The sequence below is a fragment of the Carcharodon carcharias genome, chromosome 12, assembly GCF_017639515.1.
Source record: "Carcharodon carcharias isolate sCarCar2 chromosome 12, sCarCar2.pri, whole genome shotgun sequence".
Lineage (NCBI taxonomy): Eukaryota > Metazoa > Chordata > Chondrichthyes > Lamniformes > Lamnidae > Carcharodon > Carcharodon carcharias.
In genome coordinates this window covers 75,850,019-75,875,968 of record NC_054478.1, presented here as the reverse complement: position 1 = coordinate 75,875,968, position 25,950 = coordinate 75,850,019, and the positions used below count along the sequence as shown (strand labels likewise).

Below are 25,950 nucleotides of genomic sequence, written 5' to 3'. Positions count from 1 at the left end.
AATAGCAGCAGCTCAGGGTCCAGTTGTCCTTCCTCAAGAGCTGAAAAACTCAGTGCAAACAACACGACAACTGATGACTAGGGAAAGATATATTTTTGTTGTAACACTGGAGGATACCAACTAACACAATTAAAAAATCTGTTAGGTCTTGGCAGTGTATTTCTGCTAAACGTTTAAAAATCGCTGATTTTTTTTTTAAAAACCCCTTCCCAATTAAACAAGTATAAATACTTCATTATTAGCTGCAACTTCTCATAATCCATTCCCACTCCATGCTCAAAAATTATGATTCTAATGGCTAGCAAGAGTTTTTTGTGATCTACTACTGCAACATACAGTACATTATTAAAACTGAACTTCCAAGGGAAGTAGCAATCTTACCTCCAATCTGCATCTGGACTCCAGGGGTCATGTGTATAAAATCTAATCTGCTGCTGATGTTTGAGCTAGATATAAACCCAATGACAAAATCAGAGTGCTCTTCAGCCAGTCTTACCTAAACAAACAAAAATATATTTTCCAAAGAGTTAGAAATTAGCTCAAATTTTCTCTCTCTCAATTTAATACCACAATTTACAAACTATCCACTAAGGTTAAAGAAATATCTGCAGCAAAGAGGAGGAATGATCTCCTCAAAGGAGCATAACATGAAACGAAATGGGTTGAAATGAGGAGCAAATAAAAAGGGGGAAATCACACTGCTGGGAGTATATTACAGACCTCCAAACAGAGGGAGATAGAAGAAGAATTATGTAGGCAAATTGCTGAAAAGTGCAGAAAAGGGGCAGTAATGGTGAGGATTTCAACTACCCTAATATTAATTGGAATAAATTCAGTGCAAAAGGTACTGAAGGCACAGAATTCTTAAATTTATTACGGAGAACTCTTTTTAATCAATATGTAGCAAGACAAGAGAGGGGGCGGTTCCATATTTGATTTTAGGGAATGAATCTAGGTAGGTGTAAGGGGTATTAGTGGAAGACCATTTTAGTGATAGTGATCATAATTCAGTTAGATTTAGAGCAGTTCTATCTTTCAAAGCTTAAAGCAGTTTTAAATTGGGGAAGGTCAGTTTCAAGAAGCTGAAATGTGATTTGGTAAAAGTTACTGGAAACAGCTACTTGAAGATAAATCAGTTTCAGAGCAGTGGGAGGCATTAAAGGAGGAACTAAAGAGGGTTCAGAACAAATATGTTCCCATAATGAAAAAGGATGGGACTCTTAAATTCAGATCCTCTTGGATGTCAAGCAGCACAGAGTAGAATAAAACTTTTTTTGCTTATGTCAGGTGCCTGGAGCTCAATAGTGCAGAAAGGCCAGAGGAGCACAGAGAGTGCAGGGGTGAAATTAAAAAGGAAATTAGGTGAAGGCATGAAAAAATATTGGCAAGAAAAATGAAGGAAAACCAAAAGAGGTTTTATAAATACATAAAGAGCAAGAGGATACCTAAGGCAGAGTAGGGCCAATTAGATAACAAAAAGCTAATTTATGTGTAGAAATGAAGATATGGGGCAGAATTTACCCCCCCCCCCCCCCCCCGTCGGGGGAGAATTTCAGGAGCGGGCGCGCCTCTGATTGGCACCCCATATTGGGGGCGTGCCAGCATTTTACATGGGTGGACCAATTAAGGCCCACCCAGCGTGACATCTGCCAGGAAGCACGATGCACTCCCTGTGCGGGCAGGGGGAGGATTCCCTCAGCCGAGAGTGCACTCTTTCGCACATGCATGCGAAAGAGCACACTCATCTCCCTGAGGCTAAGTGCTGCCTCAGGGAGATCAGCGCCAAATTTAAAAATGCAGAGAAATAAAATTTCCCTGACATGTCCCCTCATGTAACACTGTCACATGAGTTGGGACATGTCCATCCCTTACAATTAAACTTTTATTAAATTTTTAAAAACCTACATGAAACCTCATCCTGCCTGTGGATGAAGTTTCATGCTTTTTCTGAAGCCCTCCAGGGCTCCTGGCCTGTCCGCCAACATTAAGATTGGACGGGCAGGTCCATTTTCTGGTTGAATGAGTTTTTAAATGGCCTCAATTGGCTGTTGACAGATTGGCGAGGGCACAGCTGATTCGGTTGCGCCCCCACCGACCTGAAAATTGAAATGACACGGGTGATGTCGGGAGTTCTGACCGACATCATCCCACAACAGCAAGCGGGCCCCGCCCCCTGATCACCAACATCAATATCCTGGCCATGGGCATAGTTCTTAATGAGTACTTTGTATCTGTTTTCACAAAAGAGAGGGATGAAGCAGGTATTGTAGCTAAAGAGGTGGAGTGTGCAATATTGGATGAATGAAGGCGCAAATATTAAGGTGCTCAGTATTCTTGAAAACGGCTAAATCACTAGGCCCAACTGAAATGTATCCCAGGATGCGGGGGGAAGTGAAGAAATTGCAAAAACTCTTGACCATCATTTTCCAATCCTCTCTGTCCACAGGCACAACGCTGAAGGACTGTCAAAGTACCATCGTTTACGAAGGGTGAAAGGGATAGCCCAAGTAATTACAGCACAGTCAGTCTAATTAGAACATAGGAATTTGGAGGAGTAGATTATATAGACCCTGGAGTCTGTTCCGCCACTCAATACAATCATGGCTGATCCTTGGCTTCAACTCCACTTTCCCGCCCACTATCCATACCCTTTGATTGCCTAGGAGAGCAAAGATCTATTTCATTCTTAAATATATTCAACGATGAAGGATCCACACCTCTCTGTTAGAGAATTACAAAGATTTACGACACTTTGAATGAAGAAATTTCTCATCTCAGTCCTAGATGATCAGCTCCTTTTCCCGAGACAGTGTCTGTGTTTGAGATTCCTCAGCTGGCGAAACAGCCTCTCAGTGCCTACCATTTCAAGTCCCTTCAATAATCTTGTGTTTCAATGAGATTTCCTCTCATTCTTCTAAACGCTGGATAATAGAGGCCCAATTAACTCAACCTCTCATCAAAGGACAATCCTCTCATCCCAGGGACCAATCTGGAGAACCTTCGCCTACTGCCTCCAATGCAAGTACATCTTTTCTTAAATATGGAGGCCAAAGCTGTACAGTGCTCCAGGTATGGTCTCACCAAAGCCCTGTACAACTGTAGCAAGCCTTGCTTATTCTGGTACTCCAATCTCCTTGCAATAAAGGCTAATATGCCATATGCCTCCCTAATTACTTGCTGAACCTGTATGCTAACTTACTGCATTCCTTGCACAAGCACACCCAAGTCTCTCTCAGCATCAACATTTACAAGTTTCACATCTTTTAGAAAATATTCTACTTTTCTATTCTAACTACCCAACTGAATACTCATAATTCTCCACATTACACTCCACCTGCCACTTTGTTTCCCACTCATTTAATGCCTTTTTCTCCTTGTGTCCTTCTCAAAGCTTACATTCTCATCTACCTTTGTACTGTCAGCAAACTTAGATCCGTTACTCTCGGTCTCTTTATCCAAATCATTAGCATAGATTGTAAACAGCCGATACTGATCCTTACGGAACTCTGCTAGTCACAGCCTGTCAACTTGAAAATGCCCCATTTATCCCTACTCTTTGCTTCCTACCCATTAATCAATCCTCTATCCATATTACTCCCAAATAGATTAACCCTTAGCTCATGTATTAACCTTTTGTGTGGTACCTTATTGAATGCCTTTTTGGAAATTTAAGTATGTTACATCAACTGGGCCCCCTTATCTACACTACTAGTTACATACTCAAAAACCTCAATGGTGGGCAAATTACTGCAAAACATATGTCATCTAGAAAGGCACTGATTAATCAACGACTGACAGCATGGATTTGTTAAGGGAAGGTCACGTCTAACTAAGTTGATTGAATTTTTTGATGAAGTGACAAAAAAGATCAGTGAAGGCGAGCATTTGATGTAGACTACATGGATTTTAGCAAGGGTTTTCCCATATGGGAGTAGTAAATTAAAAGCTCCTGGGATCCAAGGGAAAGTTGGATCCAAAATTGGCGCAGAAGCAGGAAGCAAAGGGTAATGCTGGATGGATGTTTTTGTGACAGGAACGCTATTTTAAGTGGTGTTCTGCAGGGTTCAGTACTTGGCTCACTACTGTTCTTGGCATATTCAATGGGTTATACTTAAACGTAGAGATCATGATTAAGAAGTTTGCAGACGACACGGAAATTGGTCGTATTAGAAACTGCAATTGGAAATTCAGTGACGGAGAAAGCTGCAGATGGACTGGTCAGTTGTGCAGAAAAATGGCAAATTCAATTCAATCCGGAATAGTATGAGGTAATGAAACAAGCCAAGGGAACACACAATAAATGGCAGGTTTCTAAAAAGTGTAGGGGATCAGAAGGACTTTGGAGTGTATGTCTATAGATCTCTGAAGATAGCAGGACAAGTAGATATGATGGTTATGAAGGCAACTGGATACTTTTCTTTATTAGCTGAGGCACAGAATACAAGAACAGGGGGTTATGCTAGAATGTAAAAATACTAGCTAGGCAATGGCTAGGATACTACATACAATTCTAGTTTTTGCATTACAGGAAGCATGTGCTAGCACTAGAGAAGGTACAGAGGAGATTTAGAAGGATGTTATCAGGAATGGAGAATTTTAACCATGAGGAAAGACTGAATAGGCTTGTGTTATTTTCTTTGGCACAGAAGAGGCTGGGGAGAGATTTAACTGAGGTATCTAAAATTATAAGGGGCCTAGATAGAGTGGATAGGAAGGACCTATATGGATTTCAGCTAATTGTTGAAAGGAGTAGCAGAGAGCGGAGGAAATTTTTTTCATCAGAGGGTAATGGGGGACTGGAACTCACTGCCTGAAAGGGTGGTAGAGTCATAAACTCTCATTGAAACAATTGGACATGGACTTGAGGTGCCATAATCCACAGGGCTACAGGCCAAGAGCTAGAAAATGGGATTAGCCTGGATAGCTTTTATCGTCTGGCACAGACACAATGGGCCGAATGGTCTTCTTCTGTGCCACAAGCCTATCTATGTTTCTTTGTTTACAGTACATGAGTTAATCCAAAATTAGTAACATTAAATAAGGCAGGAAATGGAATAAAGTTGTTAGATTTGTATAAATAAATCACTTAACTAAGATACTGAAAAGCATGGTAATTGCAAAGCTGATCATGGCCACTAGAATTCTACAGTATTTTCAAGATTGATTTCTGTGACCAGAGTATATGAAATCCTGAAATGTATAGAAAATATTACCAAATTGTTGGCTTTTGTAATTATCTTTATAAAGGCATTTGAAAAAGAATTGGGTAATTAGCTGGAGAACAAATTTGCAGGGCTACAGGTAAAAGGTGGTGGAGTGGGACTTGAGTTACTCTTGCAGAGAGCAGACACAGACATGACAGGCCAAATGCCCTCCTCCTGTGGTGTAAGCATTCTATGATTCTATAATATGCATCTCAATTAGGGAGCTATAATAAGGAAGAGAAAAAGGAATTATTTCCTCCCATAACCTCAATATAACAAAGGCCTTGGTTTGTTACAGAAAGATTTTGTACTCAAAACTTTCTGGTAAAGATCCTCCAATCCCATTTGTGCACTTCTGACAGTTTTGGGATATCTTTCTTAGATTATCATTTTATTTTGTAATAGGTCAAAATGGTTTAATTACAGCTGCTTTGGTGTAGTCTCCAGTAGCTAGGGAACCTTCAGAGCTCATTTCGGCAATCAACAAGCAGCCTCGGTTCAGAGGCAACCCAATTTCCTTTAATCCTTTCACTACTCCAGGGCCAGGAACCACATGAGCATTCACAAAGTCAGACCACAAAGCAATTTTGTATACTCCACCTGGAGAACAAGAAGACATAATTAATTAAGCAAAGCATTCTTACATTGCAGTAATGTTGACGACTCCCAATGCTAGAATCCTACACAGTAATGACACAGTCGAGCATAAACCAATCAATCTGTGTTGTTTTGACACCAGCATATATTCAGTTTTTCTTGGTTCTCCCAATGTGTTGAGAGTACTGGAAACTCCTTAGTCATGCTTATAAACATGTTAAGCCACCTCAGTGTATGATGCAAGGACAGCACATACCCATTTCCATTCCATGCAAAACATTTCTTTCATTTTTATCAGTGAAAGAGGGATATACTAAGTGATGCCTTGCATTTCCTATGGCGCATTCAAGAGGCCAATTCTGAAGACTGCCAGTGAAGCCATGTATTAGTACTTTTGTGAAGAGGTGAGAAAATTGGAAGGGGAGAAAGAAACTCAAAATTAATTCAGAACCTATCAATCATTTGTCCAACATAATCCATGCCAAACAATGACAGACAGGATTCAACTAATTTATGTTGAGACAAATAACTTTAAAGCTTGAAACTGAAGAATACGCCACAAAGAATAACTTGTCTATATGCTTTCTGGTGCCAGCAAAAAACAAGAATTAATATAATCCCTTGCCTCCACTACATGCTTCAGATGTTTCAGACAGGGTTACAGCTCAGTAATTCCAAGATATTGATAGGTAAACTTCTAGTTTTTGAAAATGTTTTCATAGTTCAAGGGGACAAAATACCTGGAATCCCTGATGACGTATTTGAATAATTTCCCACAATGATGGTTTACATCGTGAAGTATACAAAGGGACAGAACAACTGAGTGTTTGAACAAGTGTGAGCTGATCAAAAAGAATGCATATTGATTTGAGAACATTAGATCACATCTGACTAATCAAACTGACCATTTTTGATGAGGTTGGTGGAATGTCTATGAATGTTGCCTATATGGACTGCCAGAGTAATTTAGTAATGTTCCAGAGATTATTAGTAAAAATTAAAATGTTGAGAACTGAAGGTAGCTTGTGAAATGGATTGAGTGATAGGAGACATAGAGGTGCGATAGAAGAAAACATGCCCTGATATGTAGGATGTGACAAGTGATGTTCCTCAGCAACTTATAGTGGACTTCAACTTTTCCCCAGAAATATCAAAAACTTGGATAAAAGAACAGAGAGCTGTATATCCGTGTTTACAGGTGACACTAAATTTGCAAAGCCCTACAACGTCATCGAGAGGATACAAAGAAGGTTTACCAAGCATGAGGAACATTAGTTATGTGAGGAGACTGAAGAACCTGGGATTGTTCTCCTTAGAACATAAGTTTAAGGAGAAGCCTTAATTGAGGTATTCAAAATTGAGGGGTTTTAATAGTGCCACTAAGGAGAAATTATTTACTCCATCAAATGGCTTGATAACCAGAGTTATGCATTTAAAATAATTAGAAAAAGAATTAGAGGTGAAATGATGAGAGGTAAAGGGTTCTTGCCATCTGGAACATACTAGCTAAAAAGAGGTGAAATCAAATTCCACAGGAACTTTCAAAAGGCAATTGGATATATTTTTGGAGATAACTAATTGGAATCTTTTGATTAATCAGAGAAAGCTGTTTTGTGGGACTAAATTAGCCAGCTCTTTCAAAGAGCTGGCACAGGAATGATGGGCCAAATGCCACCCTTCAGTGTTGTAAACTTCTATGATTCTTTAACATGTATGGTACAGTAAATTGTGTAAAAGGAAGCAAGAAGTTACAAAGGGGCATAGACAGATTAAGTGAGTAGGCACAGCTATGGTCAATGTGTGGGAAAAGATCATTCACTTTTAATCCAAGACAGACAACTTAGGTTTGCCAGAATCCCAAAATAGGACATTTTTTTTTTAAACAGGGCCTTCACAAGTGATTAAACAAAAATAAAAATGCAACCTATCTTGTGGTTAAGCTCAGTTACTTATAGTCACTTCTAAGTAATCATTATTTTATAACAGCCACCATAGGCTTTTAAACATCTTAAAAGAATGACTAGATACCTTCATACTGGTGTTTAACAGTGTTCCCAATATCGGCAAACTTTCGATCTTCAAATATCAAAAATTCATGCTTATCAGCAATTGCTCTTAGCTCTTTGAACACAGCTGGATTAAAATCATTTAAGATATCAATGTGCGTTTTCAATACACAGATCTCGCTACCCAACGAATCAGCCAGTTGTAGCAACTCTTTTGAGCTTGTGACATCAGCAGCTAGACACAAATTAGTTTGCTTCTTTTCCATTATCTTAAAAAGCTGTGCTGTGATTGGGTGGATCTCAGGAAGCTGGGCACGAGCACCATAGCTAATTTCTTGATAGGGCTTTTTTGCTTTGGGTATTCCATCAGGCTGGTTGTTGACCTGTTTTGTTGAACCATTCGCCATTTTATTCATTGGTGGACAAGCGTTTTTTCTTATGAATGTCTTGACGCTTTCAACTATTTCATTGTCAATTTTGCTTTGGTCATGTAAAATTTCTAATAATCTGGATAGAGAACAGACAGAGTGTAAACGTATCCCTTCATCTTCTAATCTGGCCCTTCCTCCCTGTTCTCGGTCCAACAACACCACTGCATCAGTGACCTTTAATCCTTCTTTACGAAGAACTTCTGCAGTCTCTAAGACACTGGTACCACTTGTGACAACGTCCTCAATAATAAGACAGGTTTCTCCTGGGATGACAGTGCCTTCCACCAGACGTTTTGTACCTGTAATTAAAGAATGTCTTTTCAATAAATATAACAAAGCAGTATTACAACTTTAAAAAGTCAATGGATTTCAAAGAGAAAACACATACCACATATTGTGTAAAAATCGCATTGTTGAGACCAATTATTTTAGGCAAAAAGTTACATTGGTAGTGTTTTGAGGGGTTTACTTCCAACTAAAACACACACATCTGGTACACCTAAACATGGCCCTTAAAAGAATCCACAAGGTAATGGGGGTTACTGTGCCCACACCAGCCATTTACTGTCTCTCTCTCTCTCTGTTTCTATTAAGGAGCTTCCCCAATCCCCTTCCCCTTACATCCTAGGAGAGGAAGCATCGGCCAAGCCTGTGGTTTCAATGCTGCTTGGGGACCAAGGGAAGGGAAGGAAAGAGCCGCGCTTTAGAAATTATAATGCTGATGGCTCTCAACCCTTGACCTAAACCTTGATGCAGGGAGATTTCACTGAGTCTGCACTCACAAGGGCCCAAATGGAAGGCCCAAGCCTCCCCTCTCTTCCCCAGGAATGTTTAGGGTAATGGCTGAGGACATAAAGCCTGGACGTTCATTTATTTAATGTTCGTTCTGGACGCTGGCTCCTACATCTTGCTTCCATTTGTGCTGTTTATTTTTCTTCTCCAATCTGTCAGTTTTTCCCTCCAAAAATCAAAATCGTTCTATGTTCTTCCTGTCTTAATTGACAAGTAGGAACCAGAGGAAAAAAATGTTAAGTGTAACTTTCATAATGAATAGTGACTTGAGGTTTTTGATGTTATGGTAGAGATACTTTGATTCTGAAATGTTTGGGCTTTGACCGTTGAAAAACCAGGGTCTACTTTTACACAACGTCTATGAAAAATACATATTTTTTAAGCCAAAAATCGAGTTTTATGAGATTAACTTTTGCACAGGTATACATCAATGTGACCAACTCTCAGGGACACTTTAGTGTGGGGAAAACTTAGGAACGAGGTGGTGGGGGGGGGGAAGGATATAGATATATCTCTAAAGCAGACCAGGCTTTCATTCCCATCCCTGGTCTCCAACAACGGAAGCTATAAGGACGTTACCTCTAGCACAACTCAGGGTATTTTTCAACTCAGGTCATTCATTCATGATGTTCAGCTGACCAGCGACTGGTCTCACAAGACAACAGATTATTGAGGGTGGGGACTAAAACGGGTGTCTTTAGATTCCACAAATTCCTTGATTTGTGCACGAGACTACCACCACTCCAAATTTGATACTGCCGGCTTGGCCCCTGCACCCCCAGGCACCCACTAAACAGCTCTGTAAACAAACCACCAAACTTGCCGAGGCCAAGGCATGCGCAGACACAAAGCCTGCAGGGACAAAAGAAATCCAGGACAAAGTGGGTCCTGGGACGTGGGAAAAAAAGCCAAATTACAGGACAGCCCTGGCAAATCCAGAATGGTTGATCACCCTGGTGTATATGGCATCCAAAATGGCTTATATCTTTCCAGACCAACCTTTTGAAAATATCAAAAAAAAATTAATATGTCTGAATGAAAAATCTTCAGATTCCTTTAAAAGATATCAGCTAATATTCCAGGGAGATAAAATACTTGTCGTGTGTTATGATGCGGCAGATGATGTGTGCCAGGCAGATCAAATCCACGAGAGAAACTCGATCACGCAGATACAACGGTTTTGCAATTTGTATTTTATTTCAAGATGCGTGCCCTGATTTGAGAAGTAATAAGTCTACCAAGACTTCAGGGATTTTTAGAAAACTAAATTAAACATTTATTAACAAAAGAAAAGATTTCAAGCACATGCATAGATTTACAAATTACTACTATAATAATTCCTAAACCCCCTAACTAATTTGGCTTCCAGTTACAACCTCGTTAAGGCAAAGGTAAAAAAAATTAAACAGATGCCAGCAAGTTAGCACGATATCCTGGACTATAGAATTTAAACTGGCTTTTCCCAACTTCTGTAGACAGCAGGCTTAATGCACAAATACGCTTTTCACACTTCTGGTAGATCTTACAATTCCTTCCCTGACACATAGCCTCACTCTCCTTTAATGTAAATCCCATTGTTCCCATATGTCTTTGAAACATTACCTTTCTCATAATATAAACTATGTAATGGTGCTAATATTACCAGTATCCTTTAGGAAAAATAAATACACTGCTTGGCCTAGCTTTCTGGCTAGATATAACATCCTACCATCTCTTTGAAATTCAAACTACTCTGATTTATCTAAAAATGCAAATTCTCCTCACCTCACATTCTAAGACTTCAGCCATGTTTACGTATTTAACATTTCAAACCTAGCTTCTTTTATTGAGTCAAAGCCTCCAGGCCAGCTGTCTCCAATTCAATTAAATCTCTCTCTCTCTCTCTCACACACACAGTATTAACCTACTTTGACAATAAATCACAATATTATGAATATTATACTTTTGTGACATGTGACACAGAAGACATTAAGACAGAGCTATGCAAATTGTCATTAATCAACTCTACGAGTACAGCATTATGGAAAGTAATGTCAGGAAGCAGTATGCTGTAAGTTTCTATCACTAGTAAGACAGAAACAGCTGATCATTGGAGGTATTTCAAACCGGGTAAGTGACTTTGGTCAAAAGTGCCAAGTAGATGGTCTTATTCAGCCTCTTCCAGAAATCCCTACCATCATAGCTGTTCAGTACAATGGACACAGCAAAGGCTATGGGCCCCAAAACATTCCAGCTGTAAACTTGCAATACAGAGCTAGCCAGCCACCTAGCCAAGCCATTCCAGTGTATTTATCACATTAACATGACCATGTAGAAAATTGTCTAGGAATGTCCTATCCATAAAAAGTAGCAAAAATCTAATGACTAATTACCACCCTATTAGCTGTCTCTCAATCATCATCTAACTGATGGAAGACATAATCTTCAATTCCATTATTTGGAACCCCCTCACCAATAATCTGCTTGCCAAACCCTCAGTTCAAGTTTCATCAGAAGCACTCAGTTCCTGACACTATCATAGCCTTGGGCAACAAGAGCTGAATGACAAATAGGTGTGAGTGGCTGCCCTAGACATGAAGACAGTATTCAATCAGCTGTGGCACAAAGGAGCCCCAGCAAAACTGAGATTAATGGTAAAACTCTCCAATGCTGAAGTCATATCTGACATGTAGGAAAATGCCAGTGTGTGTCACAGGCAATGATTGCACCTCCATAGCTGAAGATCCTCAGGGAAGCACCTTATATATCAATTATCTTCAGCTGCTTCACCTTCCCTCATATAACATAAAAAATAAGACTGTTAGGTGATGATTCTACTAAGCTTCATTTTCAACAGGTCTGATAATGCAGCAGCCCATGCAAGCCTACAGCTGGACCTGACCAACATCCAGGCTTAGGTTGACAAGTGACACACATTTGCTCAACAAGTGGATCTTCTCCAACCCAATCATCCCACTGATGTTGCTTACCTGAGGGTCACCATTGACCAGAAGCTGAACTACAAGTCCAGGACAGAGGAATATATGCTACAATGATGGCTTGCCTCCCGACCTCTCCACTACCTACCAAGGTCAAATCAGGAATGTGATGAAGGGTGCAGCTGCAAGCTTAATTAAGACACTTAACACTATCCAAGACAGAGCAGTCAGCTTCTCCTTTGTAACTGAATTCAATATTTACAACAGGCACACTGTGGCTGCAGTATCTACTATTTGTAGGATTCACTGGAGCAACTCTCCAAGCTTAATTCAACACATTCCAGTCCTGTGAATTCTACCACGAAGATGATGCCAGGAAACCACAATTTGTAAGTTCTCAACCAAATCACCCTAACTTGAACACATGCCCATTCCTTCAGTCAGAGTTAAAATTCCAGAATTTCTTAACTAACAACATTATGGGAGTACCACCACCCCAAGAAAATCCATGTTTCATGCAGAAAGTACACCATCACTCATTTAGGACAACCAGGGATGGCAATGAATGTAACCTTGTCAATGCCCCAACAACAAATTTAAAGAACCACTGAAAAAGAAACAAAGAAATCATAAGGTAATTACAGGTGAGGACAGCCATTTAGTCAACCTAAACTCATCCATTTGGAACAGCCCTGACGTCTCTTCAGCATCTAACTATTCCTTAATTCATTCCACAAACAGCATCTCCAGTACTTCTGTAAGTCCATTCTATGCACTGACCATTCTTCATATGAAGAATTTCTTGATATTATTCTTAAATTGGCCTTTTATTAGCATGGACTTTATTAACCATTCCTGCTATTGCAATTTAGTTTAAAGTAAACTTTTGGTTTTACTTTTCCCATGCATTCAATATCTTTTCTAGAGTTTATACGTTTCTAAGGTCATTGCTCAGATATCTCTTTTCTAGGCTAAGGCCTAAGATTCTCCAGTCTTGCCTCATAATTCAGATCTTTTACATTAGGGAATCAGCCTTATGATTCTCTCAGCAGGAGTAGTAGAATGATTTTCTTGTGGCTATATGGCTAAAACTGGACAGTACTCAAGATGTGGTCTGATTAGACCACTATACAGTTTGATCACTACTCTTGACTTCTACAGAGATTTGGCTACATAGTTCAACATTACCTTGATTTTGGTGTCCTATATTGAACAGGCTGAGCACCAAGTTTACCAAATCCTAGGTAATTTTCTTTTTTTAATTCCAGTATTAGCTATTTTTTAAATCTATGTGCAGCATTTTACATTTGTCTACTCTGAATTTAATCTGCTCTTTAATCTGCTATTCTGCTGAACTCATTCATTAATTTCTAATCTATCTCATCTGATTTGAGTGCCCTTCCTAGTTTCATTTCATCTGCAAATATGACCAATTTGCATTGAGTTTATGAATCATTGTATTGATGCAAATTAGAAACAGTTGTGGCTCCAACACCAATCTTTGGATGCTTGCCATCCCAACAGACTGCCTCCAAAAAGTACCCATTTTCTACCCTTTATCAGTTTTTAATTCATTTTCATAATTTACCTTGAACTCCCACAACACTCAGTTTTATGAATAGCCTTTCATATGTGACTTAGTCAAAATACTTTTATACCAGTTGTTTTTAACTAAGGTTGGAGAGAGCGAGAGAGAAGGAAATACACACCTGGAGAGGAGGACAGAGGAGTAGTGATGGGTTTTGGGTGGGGAAAACACAAATCAATGTCTTTGAGAGGGAAGAAATTAATGGTGCTATTACAGTCGCACAGGAAGGGACCCAAAAGGAAAGAAAAGGAAGCAGAAGTAATTACCTCAGGTTCTGAACAGCAGCCAAAACGTACAAATGAATAGACACAAAGGGAAAGAATACAGATCACACAGGCATGGTAAAGATTAGGGGAGACGTGTCCTGGTCGTAAACAAAGGATAGAGAGCAGACGATATAAGAAACACATAGGCACATAGAAAATAGGAGGAGCAGTAGGCCATACGGCCCTTTGAGCCTGCTCTGCCACTCATTATGATCATGGCTGATCATCCCAACACCAAAGCATTATGCTGTTACTTTAGAAAATATCCAGTCACAAAAAAAAAATGACAGCACAGGGAAAGCCTTTTAGCCCATGATGTTGGATTAGTGCTTGCTTTTTAATTGGCGCACTCTCTTTTAATCCCATTCCCCATGCACTCTCTCTCCAACCTTTTACTTGCTTCCTTTCAAACTTAATCCAATTCTTTTAAATTATGTTATAGCTTTACCTCAATGGGCAGCTGCAGGAAACTATTCCATGTTCAAAGAAAACAGCAGGGAAAAAATGTCTGAACATCCCCCTTTGGTCTTTATATGACTCTCCTGAGGTCCATACACTCTTGTTATCAATTTGCCAACCAAAGGAAGCAATATTTCACTACTTAGCTCATCGAAGCATTTCCCAATTTGGAAAACTTCTATGTGATCCTCCTTGAATTTTCTCTGTTCCAGTGGGGAAAATATTGAGTTTATCTTCAGAACTCTCATTACCATGATACTCTACTGAACCTTGGCTGTATCCAAAACTTTATGCAACTGTAGCCTAATGTCACTTGCAATTTCAACATCACATCCTTGTTTTTATTCTGTTGTAAAGCTAAGAATCCCATTTTCCTATTTTACCTGAGTCCCAGCCATTAAATATCCCAAGATCTCTCGAATACAAAAGTAAAATACTTCAGAGGCTGGACATCTGAAATAAAAACAGAAAATACTCAGCAGATCTGGCTGATGCTAAGCAGAAAAAAAAACAGCTAACTTTTCCAGTCTGTGACACCTCATCAGAACAGCAAAAAAAGAGGGGTAAAAGATTTTAAGCAAGTGAAAGGTGGTAGAGTGGAAAAAGAACAAAAGGAAAGGTTCAGTGATAGGGTGGAAGGTAAGAGGGATTGAATAACAAAAGAGTTGGTGGTGCAGGGCCAGAGAGTAGTAATGAGACAAGAAGCAAAAAATATGTCTAGAGGAGGTGTGAATGACAGAATGATGAACAGGTGCCATCTGTAAAAACAAGGGAAAAACCATTAACATCCTGGAGGTTGCCACTGACCAGAAACTGGAGCAGCCATATAAATACTGTGGCTACTAGAGCTAGTCAGAGACTGGAAATTCTGCACCAAGTGGTTTCCCTCCTCACTCCCCAAAGCCTGTCTACCATTGAGATGGCACAAGTAAGGAGTGTGATTGAATACTCCCCACTTGCCTGGACGAGTGCAGTTCCAACAACTCTCAAGAAGCTTAATACCATCCAGGACAAAGCAGTCTGTTTGACTGGCACTACAACCACCAACTTAAAACATTCACTCCCTCCACCACCGGCAAACAGTGTGCCATCTACAAGATGCACTGCAGCAACTCATCAAGCCTTCTTCGACAACACCCTGCAAATCTTTGACATGCTTCCTCACATCTCAGAATTTTTTGCCCAAAATCTTAACCTGTGTTCCTAGCTCTTGATAATGGGTCAGCTAATGGGAACAGTTTTTCTTCATCTACCTTATCTAAATCCGTCATAATCTTGTACATATCTATTAAATCACTCTTCAATTGCCTTTGCTCCAGAAGAACAACCCCAACTTTTCATATCTAACCTTGCAGCTAAAATCCCTCAACCATAAGCATTCTGGTAAATTTCTTCTGCAGCCTCTCAAGGGCCTTCACATCCTTCCTGAAGGGTGGTGACCAGAACTAAATGCAATACTTTAAATGGCAAAAATATATGATTTTTCATTTATTCATGGTTAATTTTCTTTAAATTTAGTCAGTCAATGCCAGAATTTCAAACTGTATCCATAAAAACATAGGTGAATATGGAATGAGCAGTATGTTACGACCATCAGAAAACTGTAAAATTCTTTGAAAAGGTGAGAAATCATTTAGTAATGATATCCAGGTATCACAAAACATTGCAAGGAACAGTATTGTATAGAGAATGTACCTTGTAAAACATAAAACATTTTCCTATTGTGTTTGGCTTTGCCTAAAAAGTACTGTTTAGGATACTCAAAGAAAATTCTCTCCTCCCTTTGTATTTTAAAGGTGTTAATCAATAGTTTTGATCTAAAAAACAAATAAGATAGTGAAATGTACGATTAAAAATTACAACTTGATTTTTTTTTTATTCATTCATGGGATGTGGGCTTCACTGGCTGGGCCAGCATTTATTGCCCATCCTTAATTGCCCTTGAGAAGGCGGTGGTGAGTCGTCTTCTTGAACCGCTGCAGTCCATGTGCTGCAGGTACACCCACAGTGCTGTTCAGAAGGCATTTCCAGGATTTTGACCCAGCGACAATGAAGGAACGGTGATATATTTCCCAGTCAGGATGGCGAGCAACTTGGAGGGGAACTTCCAGGTGATAGTGTTCCCATCGATCTGCTGCCCTTGTCCTTCCAGATGGTAGTGGTCATGGATTTGGAAGGTACTGTCAAAGAAGCCTTGGTGAGTTCCTGCAGTGCATCCTGTAGATGGTACACACTGCTGTTACTGTGTGTCAATGGTGTTTGTGGATGTGGTGCCAATCAGGCGGACTGCTTTGTCCTGGACGGTGTCAAGCTTCTTGAGTGTTGTGGGAGCTGTGCTCATCCAGTCGTTTGGGGAGTATTCCATCACACTCCTGACTTGAGCCTTGTAAATGGTGGACAGGCTTTGGAAAGTCAGGTGGGTAACTCGATGCACGAATCCTGGGTCTGAATCTTCTGGTCGACGTGCAGGGGCAGGCCTCGCTCGCCAACACATAAAATGACGCAAGGTGACGTTGGGCATGCGTCCCAACATCACCATGCGTCATTCCGATCTTCAGTTCGGCAGGCACACACTGGAGTCGGACGCGCACCCGCCAAACTGTCAAAGGCCTATTAAGACTGTTAAAATCTAATTAAGCTGATTAAGGTTGGCAGGCAGGTGAAGAGCCCAGACGACCTTCGCATTTATCATGAAACCTCATCTAGGGGCAGGATGAGGTTTCATGAAGGCTTTATAAATTGAATAAAAATTTTTAATTAAAATTCATTGAGATGTCCCAGCTCATGCGACACTGTCACATGAAAAAAAAAATATTCAGACATGTCCCCTCATTATTTCAATTCTTCATAATCAAACTAATCTCTCTGAGGCAGCTCTGTGCCTCGGAGATTTCTGTGCTCTTTTGGGTGTGTGCGCAAAAGTGCACAGGCTCCGGCTCTCCCTCCTCCCCCCACCCACACAGGGAGTACTCAGCACTTTTAGTTGTGCGTCACATTGGGTGGGCCTTAATTGGCCCGCCCGCATAAAATGGCGCTGTGCGGCCGATCGTGGGCAGCAACCGATCGTGTGCACACCCACGCCCGCTCCCACCCAGCCCGCCCAATGGGGAGAAAATTCTCCTCCTGGCCTCTGACCTGCTCTTGTAGCCACAGTATTTATAAGGCTAGACCAGTTCAGCTTCTGGTCAATGGTAACATCCAGCTGTTGATGGTGAGGGATTCAGTGACGGTAATGTCATTGACCATCAAGGAGCGATGGTTGGATTCTCTATTATTGGAGATAGTCATTGCCTGACACTTGTGTGGCGCGAATGTTACTTGCCACTTGTCAGCCCAAACCTGGATGCTGTCCAGGTCTTGTTGCATTTGGGCATGGACTGCTTCAGTATCTGAGGAGTCACGAATGCTGCTGAACATCGTGCAATCATCAGCGAACATCCCTACTTCTGACCTTATGATGGGAGGAAGGTCACTGATGAAGCAGCTGAAGATGCTTGGGTCTAGGACACTACCCTGAAGAACTCTTGCAATGATGTCCTGGAGCTGAGATGACTGACCTCCAACAACCACAACCATCTTCCTTTGTGCTTTGTATGATTCGAACCAGCAAAGAGTTTTCCCCCTGATTCTCATTGAATCCAGTTTTGTTAGGGCTCCTTGATGCCACACTCTGTCAAATGCGGCCTTGTTCAAGGGCAGTCACTCTCACCTCACAAGTTCAGCCCTTTTGTCCATGTTTGAATCAAGGCTGCAATGAGGTCAGGAGCTGAATGGCTCTGGCAGAACCCAAACTGGGCATCAGTGAGCAGGTTATCACTAAGCAAGTGCTGTTTGATAGCACTGTTGATGACCCTTTCCACCACTTTACTGATGATGGAGAGTAGACTGATGGGGTGGTAATTGGCTGAGTTGGATTTGTCCTGCTTTTTGTGTACAGGACATACCTGGGCAATTTTTTACATAGTCGGGTAGATGCCAGTGTTGTAACTGTACTACAACAGCTTGGCTAGGGGTGCGGCAAGTTCTGAAGCGCAAGTCTTCAGTACTATTGCCGGAATATTGTTAGGGCCCTTTGCAGTGTCCAGTGCCTTCAGCCGTTTCTTGATATCACGTAGAGTGAATTGAATTGGCTGAAGACTGGCATCTGTCTTGCTGGGGAACCTCCGGAGGAGGCCGAGATGGATCATCCATTCGACATTTCAGGCTGAAGGTTGCAGCAAATGCTTCAGCCTTATCTTTTGCACCAATGTGCTGGGCTCCTCCATCATTGAGGATGGGGATTTTTGTGGAGCCTCCTCCTCTAGAGTTGTTTAATTGTCCACCACCATTCATGACTGGATGTGACAGGACTGCAGAGCTTGGATCTGATCTGTTGGTTGTGGGATTGCTTAGATCTGTCTACACTTGCCGCTTAACCATTGTGTCATGCTTTAAAGAGTAACACAAGGCTTGTATGACCTCAGGGCAAGTAATGCATTAGAGATAAACTTGCTTTGTATTGCATTGTTACTAATATGAAAAATATTCCACTGTTAAGATTCAAATACAAAACAAATTAAATACCAAAGTGTCAGGGCATTTGAAGCTCTAAACTTTTAAGCAGTCAATTACTACATGGAACATCAACAATTTCAGCAGTGAAATTAAACTTCAGCATTGTTCAGGGTAAAACGTAGCACCAAGTGTACGGTAATGTGGGTTTACCATAGTCTTTTGCTTCCTTTCGACGAATCAGCATAGGTATGCTATTGGAAGAACAGATAATGGTTGCAAGAGGTAAAGCAGTATATGGAACCCCACAAACAGAATTGCACTTGATTCCAGCATTGTTTGCAGCCTGCCACAGGAGTTCCGAAACCTGTAAGAAAAAAATAACTAATTTGTCAAATGTAATTACTAAATTATCGGACTAAATTTTGGATCCATAATACAGTTTCAGCAAGGCTACATCAGAATTAAAATATGTGTATCCTAATGAAACAAAAACAAAAATAGCTGGAAAAACTCAGCAGGTCTGACAGCATCTGCGGAGAGAAATACAGTTAATGTTTCGAGTCCATATGACTCATCAGAACTAAGGAAATATAGAAATGAAGTGAAATATAAGCTGGTTGAGGGGGGTGGGACAGGTAGAGCTGGATTGAGGGCCAGTGATAGGTGGAGGTAAAGAAGAGATTGCCAAAGATGTCATAGACAAAAGGACAAAGGGGTGTATCCTAATGAACGTTGCAAGCAAAATAGTCAAGTTTATAGTCGATACCACAATAGGATCAGGCTAATTTTTAAAATATTCAATCATGCGACATGGCCATGCTGGAAACACCAGCATTTACTGCCCATCTTGAATCCCTGCAGTCTGTGTGATAAACGTACTCCCAGTATTGTTAAGTAGGGAGTTCCAGGATTTTAATCCAGCAATGATGAAGGAACAGTGATATATTTCCAAGCCAGGATGGTGGATGACTTGGAGGGGAACATCCAGTGTGGGGGTAGTGGTGTAATGGTTATGTCAATGGATTGATAATCCAGAGACCCAGGGTAATGTCCCGGGGACCAGGGTATGAATCCCACCACGGCAGATGGTGGAATCTGAATTTAATTTAAGAAACTTTAAAATTCAATAAAGAATTTAAAAAACTGGAATTAAAAGTTTAACAATGACCATGAAACCACTGTCAATTGTTGTAAAAACTCATCTGGTTCACCAATGTCCTTTAGGGAAGGAATTCTGCCATCCTCACCTGGTCTGGCAACTCCAGACCCATAGCAATGTGGCTGATCTTAAATGCCTTCTGAAATGGCCGAGCAAGCAACTCAGTTGTCTCAAACCGCATCAAAGTCAATAAAAAGGAATTAAAATTAGATGGACTACCCAGCATTGACCTAGGCACCAGGAACAATAATGGCAAACTTAGCCCTGTCAACCCTGCAAGGTTCTCCTTACTAACATCTGGGGGCTTGTGCGAAAATTGGGAGAGCTGTCTCACAGATTAGTCAAGCAACAGCCTGACTTAGTCATCCCCTCAGAATCATATATTACAGATCATGTCCCAGACACCACCATCACCATACCTGGATATGCCTTGTCCCACTGGCAGGACAGGCCCAGCAGAGGTGGAGGCACAGTGGTATACAGTCAGAAGGAAGTTACTCCAGAAGTCCGCAACATCGACTCCGATCCCTATGAAGTGTCATAGCATCAGGTCAAACATGAGCAAGGAAACCTCCTGCCGATTACCACGTACCACTGTCTCTCAACCGATGAATCTTTTTTGAATTCATTCATGGGATGTGGGCTTCGCTGGCTAGGCCAGCATTTATTGCCCATCCCTAGTTGCCCTGGAGAAGGTGATGGTGAGCTGACTTCTTGAACTGCTGCAGTCCATGTGGTGTAGGTACACCCACACTGCTGTTCAGAAGGGAGTTCCAGGATTTTGACCCAGCGATAGTGAAGGAACAGCAATATATTTCCAAGTCAGGATGGTGAGTGATTTGGAGGGGAACTTCCAGGTGGTGGTGTTCCCATCTATCTGCTGCCCTTGTCCTTCTAGATGGTGGTGGTCATGGTTGTGGGTTTGGAAGGTATTATTGAAAGAGCCTTGATAAATTGCAGCAGTGCAACTTGTAGATGGTACACACTGTGCTCCTCCATGTTGAACACAACTTGCAGGAAGCACTGAAGTTAGCAAGGGCACAGAATCTAATCTGGGTCGGAGGCTTCAATGTCAATCACCAACCGAGCTTGCTGGGTCCTAAAGGACATAGCTGCTAGACTGGGTCTGTAGCAGGTGGTGAGGGAACCAACAAGAGGGAAAAATATACTTATCATCCTCACCAACCTGCCTGCCGCAGATGACAGTATTGGTTGGAGTGACCACCGCACAGTCCTCGTGGATACTAAGTCCCATCTTCACATTGAGGATACCCTCCATCATGTTGTCTGGCACCACCACCGTGCTAAATGGGATAGATTTCGAACAGGTCTAGCAACTCAAGATTGGGCAACCATGAGGCACGGTGGGCCATCAGCAGCAGCAGAATTGTACTCGAACATAATCTGTAACTTCATGGTCCGGCATATCCCCCACTCAACCATTACCACCAAGTCAGTGGATCAACCCTGGTTCAAAGAAGAGTGCAGGTGGGCATGCCAGAAGCAGCACCAGGCATACCTAAAAATGAGATGTCAACCTGGTTAAGTTACAACATAGGACTACTTGCATGCCAAAAAAAGCAAAAAGTGATTCCACAACCAACAGATCAGATCTAGGCTCTGCAGTCCTGCCAGATCCAGTCATCAATGATGGTGGACAATTAAACAACTCATTGAAGGAGGAGGCTCCACAAATATCCCCATCCTCAATGATAGAGGAGCTCAGCACACCCGTGCAAAAGACGAGGCTGAAGCATTTGCAACAATCTTCAGCCACAAATGACAAGTGGGTGATCCATCTCAGCCTCCTCCAGAGGCCTCCAGCATCACAGATGCCAGTCTTCAGCCAACTCAATTCACCCCACGTGATATCAAGAAACACCTGAAGGCACTGGATACTGCAAAGGCTATGGGCCCCGACAATATTCCGGCAATAGTACTAAAGACTCGTGCTCCAGAACTTGCCGCGCCCCTAGCCAAGCTGTTGCAGTATAGCTACAACACTGGCATCCAGTCAGCTATGTGGACAATTGCCCAGGTATGACCTGTACACAAAAAGCAGGGCAAATCCAACCCAGCCAATTACCGCCCCAACAGTCTACTCTAGATCATCAGTAAAGTGATGGAAGGGGTCATCAACAGTGCTATCAAGCAGCATTTGCTTAGCAATAACCTGCTCACAAACACTCAGTTTGGGGTCCACCAGGGCCACTCAGCTTCTGACCTCATTACAGCCTTGATTCAAACATGAACAAAAGAGCTGAACTCCTGAGGTGAGCTGAGAGTGACTGCCCTTGACATCGAGGCAACATTTGACCAAATGTGGCATCAAGGAGCGAAACTGGAGTCGATGGGAATCAGGGGGAAAACTCTCCGCTGGTTCGAGTCATACCTAGCACAAAGGAAGATGGTTGTGATTGTTGGAGGTCAATCATCTCAGTTCTGGGACATCACTGCAGGAGTTCCTCAGGGTAGTGTCCTAGGCCCAAGCATCTTCAGCTGCTTCATCAATGACCTTCCTTCTATCATAAGGTCAGAAGTGGGGATGCTCGCTGATGATTGTACGATGTTCAGCGCCATTCGCGACTCCTCAGATACTGAGGCAGTCCATGTCCAAATGCAGCAAGACCTGGACAATATCCATGCTTGGGATGACAAGTGGCAAGTAACATTCGCGCCACACAAGTGTCAGCCAATGACCATCTCCAACAATAGTGAATCTAACCATCAGCCCTTGATATTCAATGGCATTACCATTGCTGAATCCCCCACTATCAACATCCTATGGGTTACCATTGACCAGAAACTGAACTGGACCAGCCATATAAATACTATGGGTACAAGAGCAGGTCAGATGCTAGGAATCCTGTAGCAAATAACTCATCTCCTGACTCTCCAAAGCCTGTCCACCATCTACAAGGTACAAGTCAAGACTGTGATGGAATACTCTCCACTTGCCTGGATGAGTGCAGATCCTACAACACTCAAGGAGCTTGACACCCTCCAGGACAAAGCAACCCACTTGCTTGGCACCCCATCCACAAACATTCACTCCCTCACCATCCACAAACAGTGGCTGCAGTGTGTACCATCTACAAGGTGCACTGCAGAAACTCACCAAGGCTCCTTAGGCAGCACCTTCCAAACTGACGACCACTACCATCTAGATGGACAAAGGCAGCAGATACATGGGAACACCACCACCTGGGCATTCCCCTCCAAGCCACTCACAATCCTGACTTGGAAATATATTGTCATTCCTTCACTGTCGCTGGGTCAAAAATCCTGGAACTCCCTCCCTAACAGCACTGTAGGTGTACCTACACCACATGGACTGCAGCAGTTCAAGAAGGCAGCTCCCACCATCTTCTCAAGGGCAATTAGGGATGGGCAATAAATGTTGGCCTAGCCAGTGACACCCACATCCCATAAATGAATAAAATCTCTCCTTCAATCTACAGCAGTGATACCAACTTCCACTGCCTCATAACCCTAAACTAAACGTTTCTCTTGCTCTCTGCCCTATTTCTCTGAAATTTAATCTTATATCTACACCGTCTCATTTTAGACCTTCGAGTAAGGGGTACAGAGGGTTCCCATCCACTCTTCATTATCATAAACATCCCTTTTAAATCGTCTTTTAAAGATGTTGATGATGGGGGATTTAGCAAAGGGGAGATGGTTAGATTCTCTCTTGTTGAGATGGTCAATGCTTGGTAATTGTCAAGCATGAATGTTGCTTGCCACCTATCAGCCCAAGCAGGTCTTGCTACTTCAGATTTGCAAATGGAACTAAACTTTGAAATCATTTGTGAGCATCTCCTCCTCTGACATGTAACAGAGGGAAGGTCATTGATCAAGCACTATAAATAACTGGGCCGAGGGCACTGCCCTAAGGAACATCGCAGCAATGTCCTGGGCTATGATGATTGGCATCCAACGGTCATCATCTCTTTCTTTTCGCTAAGTATGACTTCAACCGGTGGAGAATTTTGCCCCTCATTTCCTTTGACTTCAGTTTTGTCAGGGCTCCTTGGTGTCATGCACAATCAAATGCTGTCTTGATCTCAAGGCTAGTCACTCTCACCTCACCAGTCAGCTCTTTTGTCCATGTTTGGATCAGGGCTGTAATGAAGTTTGCAGCCAAGTCACCCTGGTGGAATCCAAATTGAGCACTAAAGAGCAGGTTACTGCTGCTTGATAGCATTGGCAACAACACCTTCCATCACATTGCTAATGAATTGAGAGTAGACTGATGTGACACTAATTATCCAGATTGGAATTGTCCTGCCTTTTTGTGGACCGGCAATTTTCCACATTGTTGTATAAATGTCAATGCTGTAACTGTACTGGAACAGCTTGACCAGAGGTGCAGCTAATGCTAAAGCACAAGCTCTTAGCATTACAGCTGGGACATTGTCAGGAACTACAGCCTTTGCTGTAACTGACTACCAATCTGTGCCCAGCAGTCAATTGGGGGAGCTACCAGTAATGCAGCCAGATAAAGAGCATTTAAATCTTTTAGGGATGTGTAACTTTTGGAACTGGTAAATGGTCCACATTTGAGAAAGGTTTCACTTATAACTTTAGAGCAATTAAAAACAGAATATTGTTTTGCCATAGTGCAAAAGTTATATTGCAAATGCACCCAAAATTACCTCCTCATTCACTTCAATATATCCCTGCTCTTGCATAGTGTCTTCATTTAATTATGTTTCTGCCTCTGTTTCCACATCTCCCCATCCACCACTCATCATCACCCTATTCCTTTACTTTCCCTCTTTTGTTCTTCGGTGTTCCCCTCTCTCCAAGAAGTGAGACCACAGGAGCAGGCTGAGATTTGTGCATTAATTCCAAGCAACAGACAGCATCAGCACTCATTCCAACTGAGTAAGTTAGAAGTTGCCACTGTGCTTGGAATAAGGTGGGAAAGGATTTATTGAAAACCCATGTTCAATTGTAAAAGTCTGACGCAAGATGTCAGTGAGTATGCTGGCGGCAGGGTCAGAGAAGGGTGGCAGCTGATTGTAGGGATAGTGAACATTGGACTCAGCTTTGAGAGCCTGGGTCAGTCACCTGCTCCAAGTTTCCTTCCTCTCCCACATCAGGTATCGTCACAGATGAGAGGTCAGCACTATTCCTAGAAGCGTCTGAAAAACCCCACTAATGCAAATAATTGATCTGTCAGTAAATTTGTTAGAAAATGTAAACAAATTTCAGGCAGCAGTACAAACATTATCAGCAGGATTGCAGTGGATTGACATGCAGCAGTAATGCTGCCCTCCTTCAATCAGGACCTGTCCCAAAACTAAAGATCCCACCTAACAGAGTGGGGCCTCGTTGGGAGGAGTAAGCTCATGTCTATCCACTGTGACCCTGCCGACAAAGACCTGGATCCGTCCAACCGCCATTTCAACAGCAATTCATGGTCTGAACGCCACGGAACAGGTGTTTTAGGCCTAAATAAGCATAAACCAACGGTGTGGACTACAAACGGTACCTGGTTTAGTAGAATAGGATGGGACACAATGACTCTCAAATCGAAGTAAACGGGTGATGATATCCCACTTTTCAGTACGAAGCTGCCAAACTTCACCGCCTGAACTTTAAACAACTCGGAGGCCAACGACTCCATGCTGCCCGCGCCGAATCCCTGCGCCTGCGCGCCGAATGCCTGCGCCTGCGCGCCCGGACTCAGCCCCGCCCCCCCCTCCCGATTTGTTTTGTTTATTAATGTCCCTCTGTAAATTGATCGATTAGATGCCAAATCCTTAGCAGAATGGAACTCACAAATGACAACAGTGCAAGTGTATTTCCACCCAGTTTCAGTTTTCCTTTTGAAATCATTTTTAAAATTAATTTAGAAATAGAGACAGGAGGTTTTTGCACACACACAAAGTAAATAGCACAAATTCCAGCTCGACGGGCCTTACCAGCAGAGCGAATGAGTGAGTTCGGAGGAATGAGAAAATAGGTGTTGTTCTGGTCTTTTACAAAACAAGGCTGAGACAGGGAGCAGGAGACCTGAAAGCTTAA

The 25,950-nt window shown here is 42.0% G+C and overlaps 1 protein-coding gene across 2 annotated transcripts in view; it reads right to left on the bottom strand.

The window, feature by feature from the left end:
• The window catches only part of umps (uridine monophosphate synthetase), a 38,087-nt gene extending 12,498 nt beyond the window's left edge, over positions 1-25,589 (bottom strand). For both annotated transcript variants that reach the window (XM_041201798.1, XM_041201797.1), the window contains exons 1-5: positions 25,415-25,589; positions 18,966-19,119; positions 7,830-8,537; positions 5,629-5,804; positions 382-496 (exon numbers count right to left, since the gene is read on the bottom strand). In XM_041201798.1, coding sequence (XP_041057732.1) covers positions 382-496; positions 5,629-5,804; positions 7,830-8,537; positions 18,966-19,119; positions 25,415-25,549 — 1,288 coding nt within the window. In that variant the 5' untranslated portion in view covers positions 25,550-25,589. The remainder of the gene's footprint in view (positions 1-381; positions 497-5,628; positions 5,805-7,829; positions 8,538-18,965; positions 19,120-25,414) is intronic.
• Between the last annotated feature and the right edge of the window lie 361 nt (positions 25,590-25,950).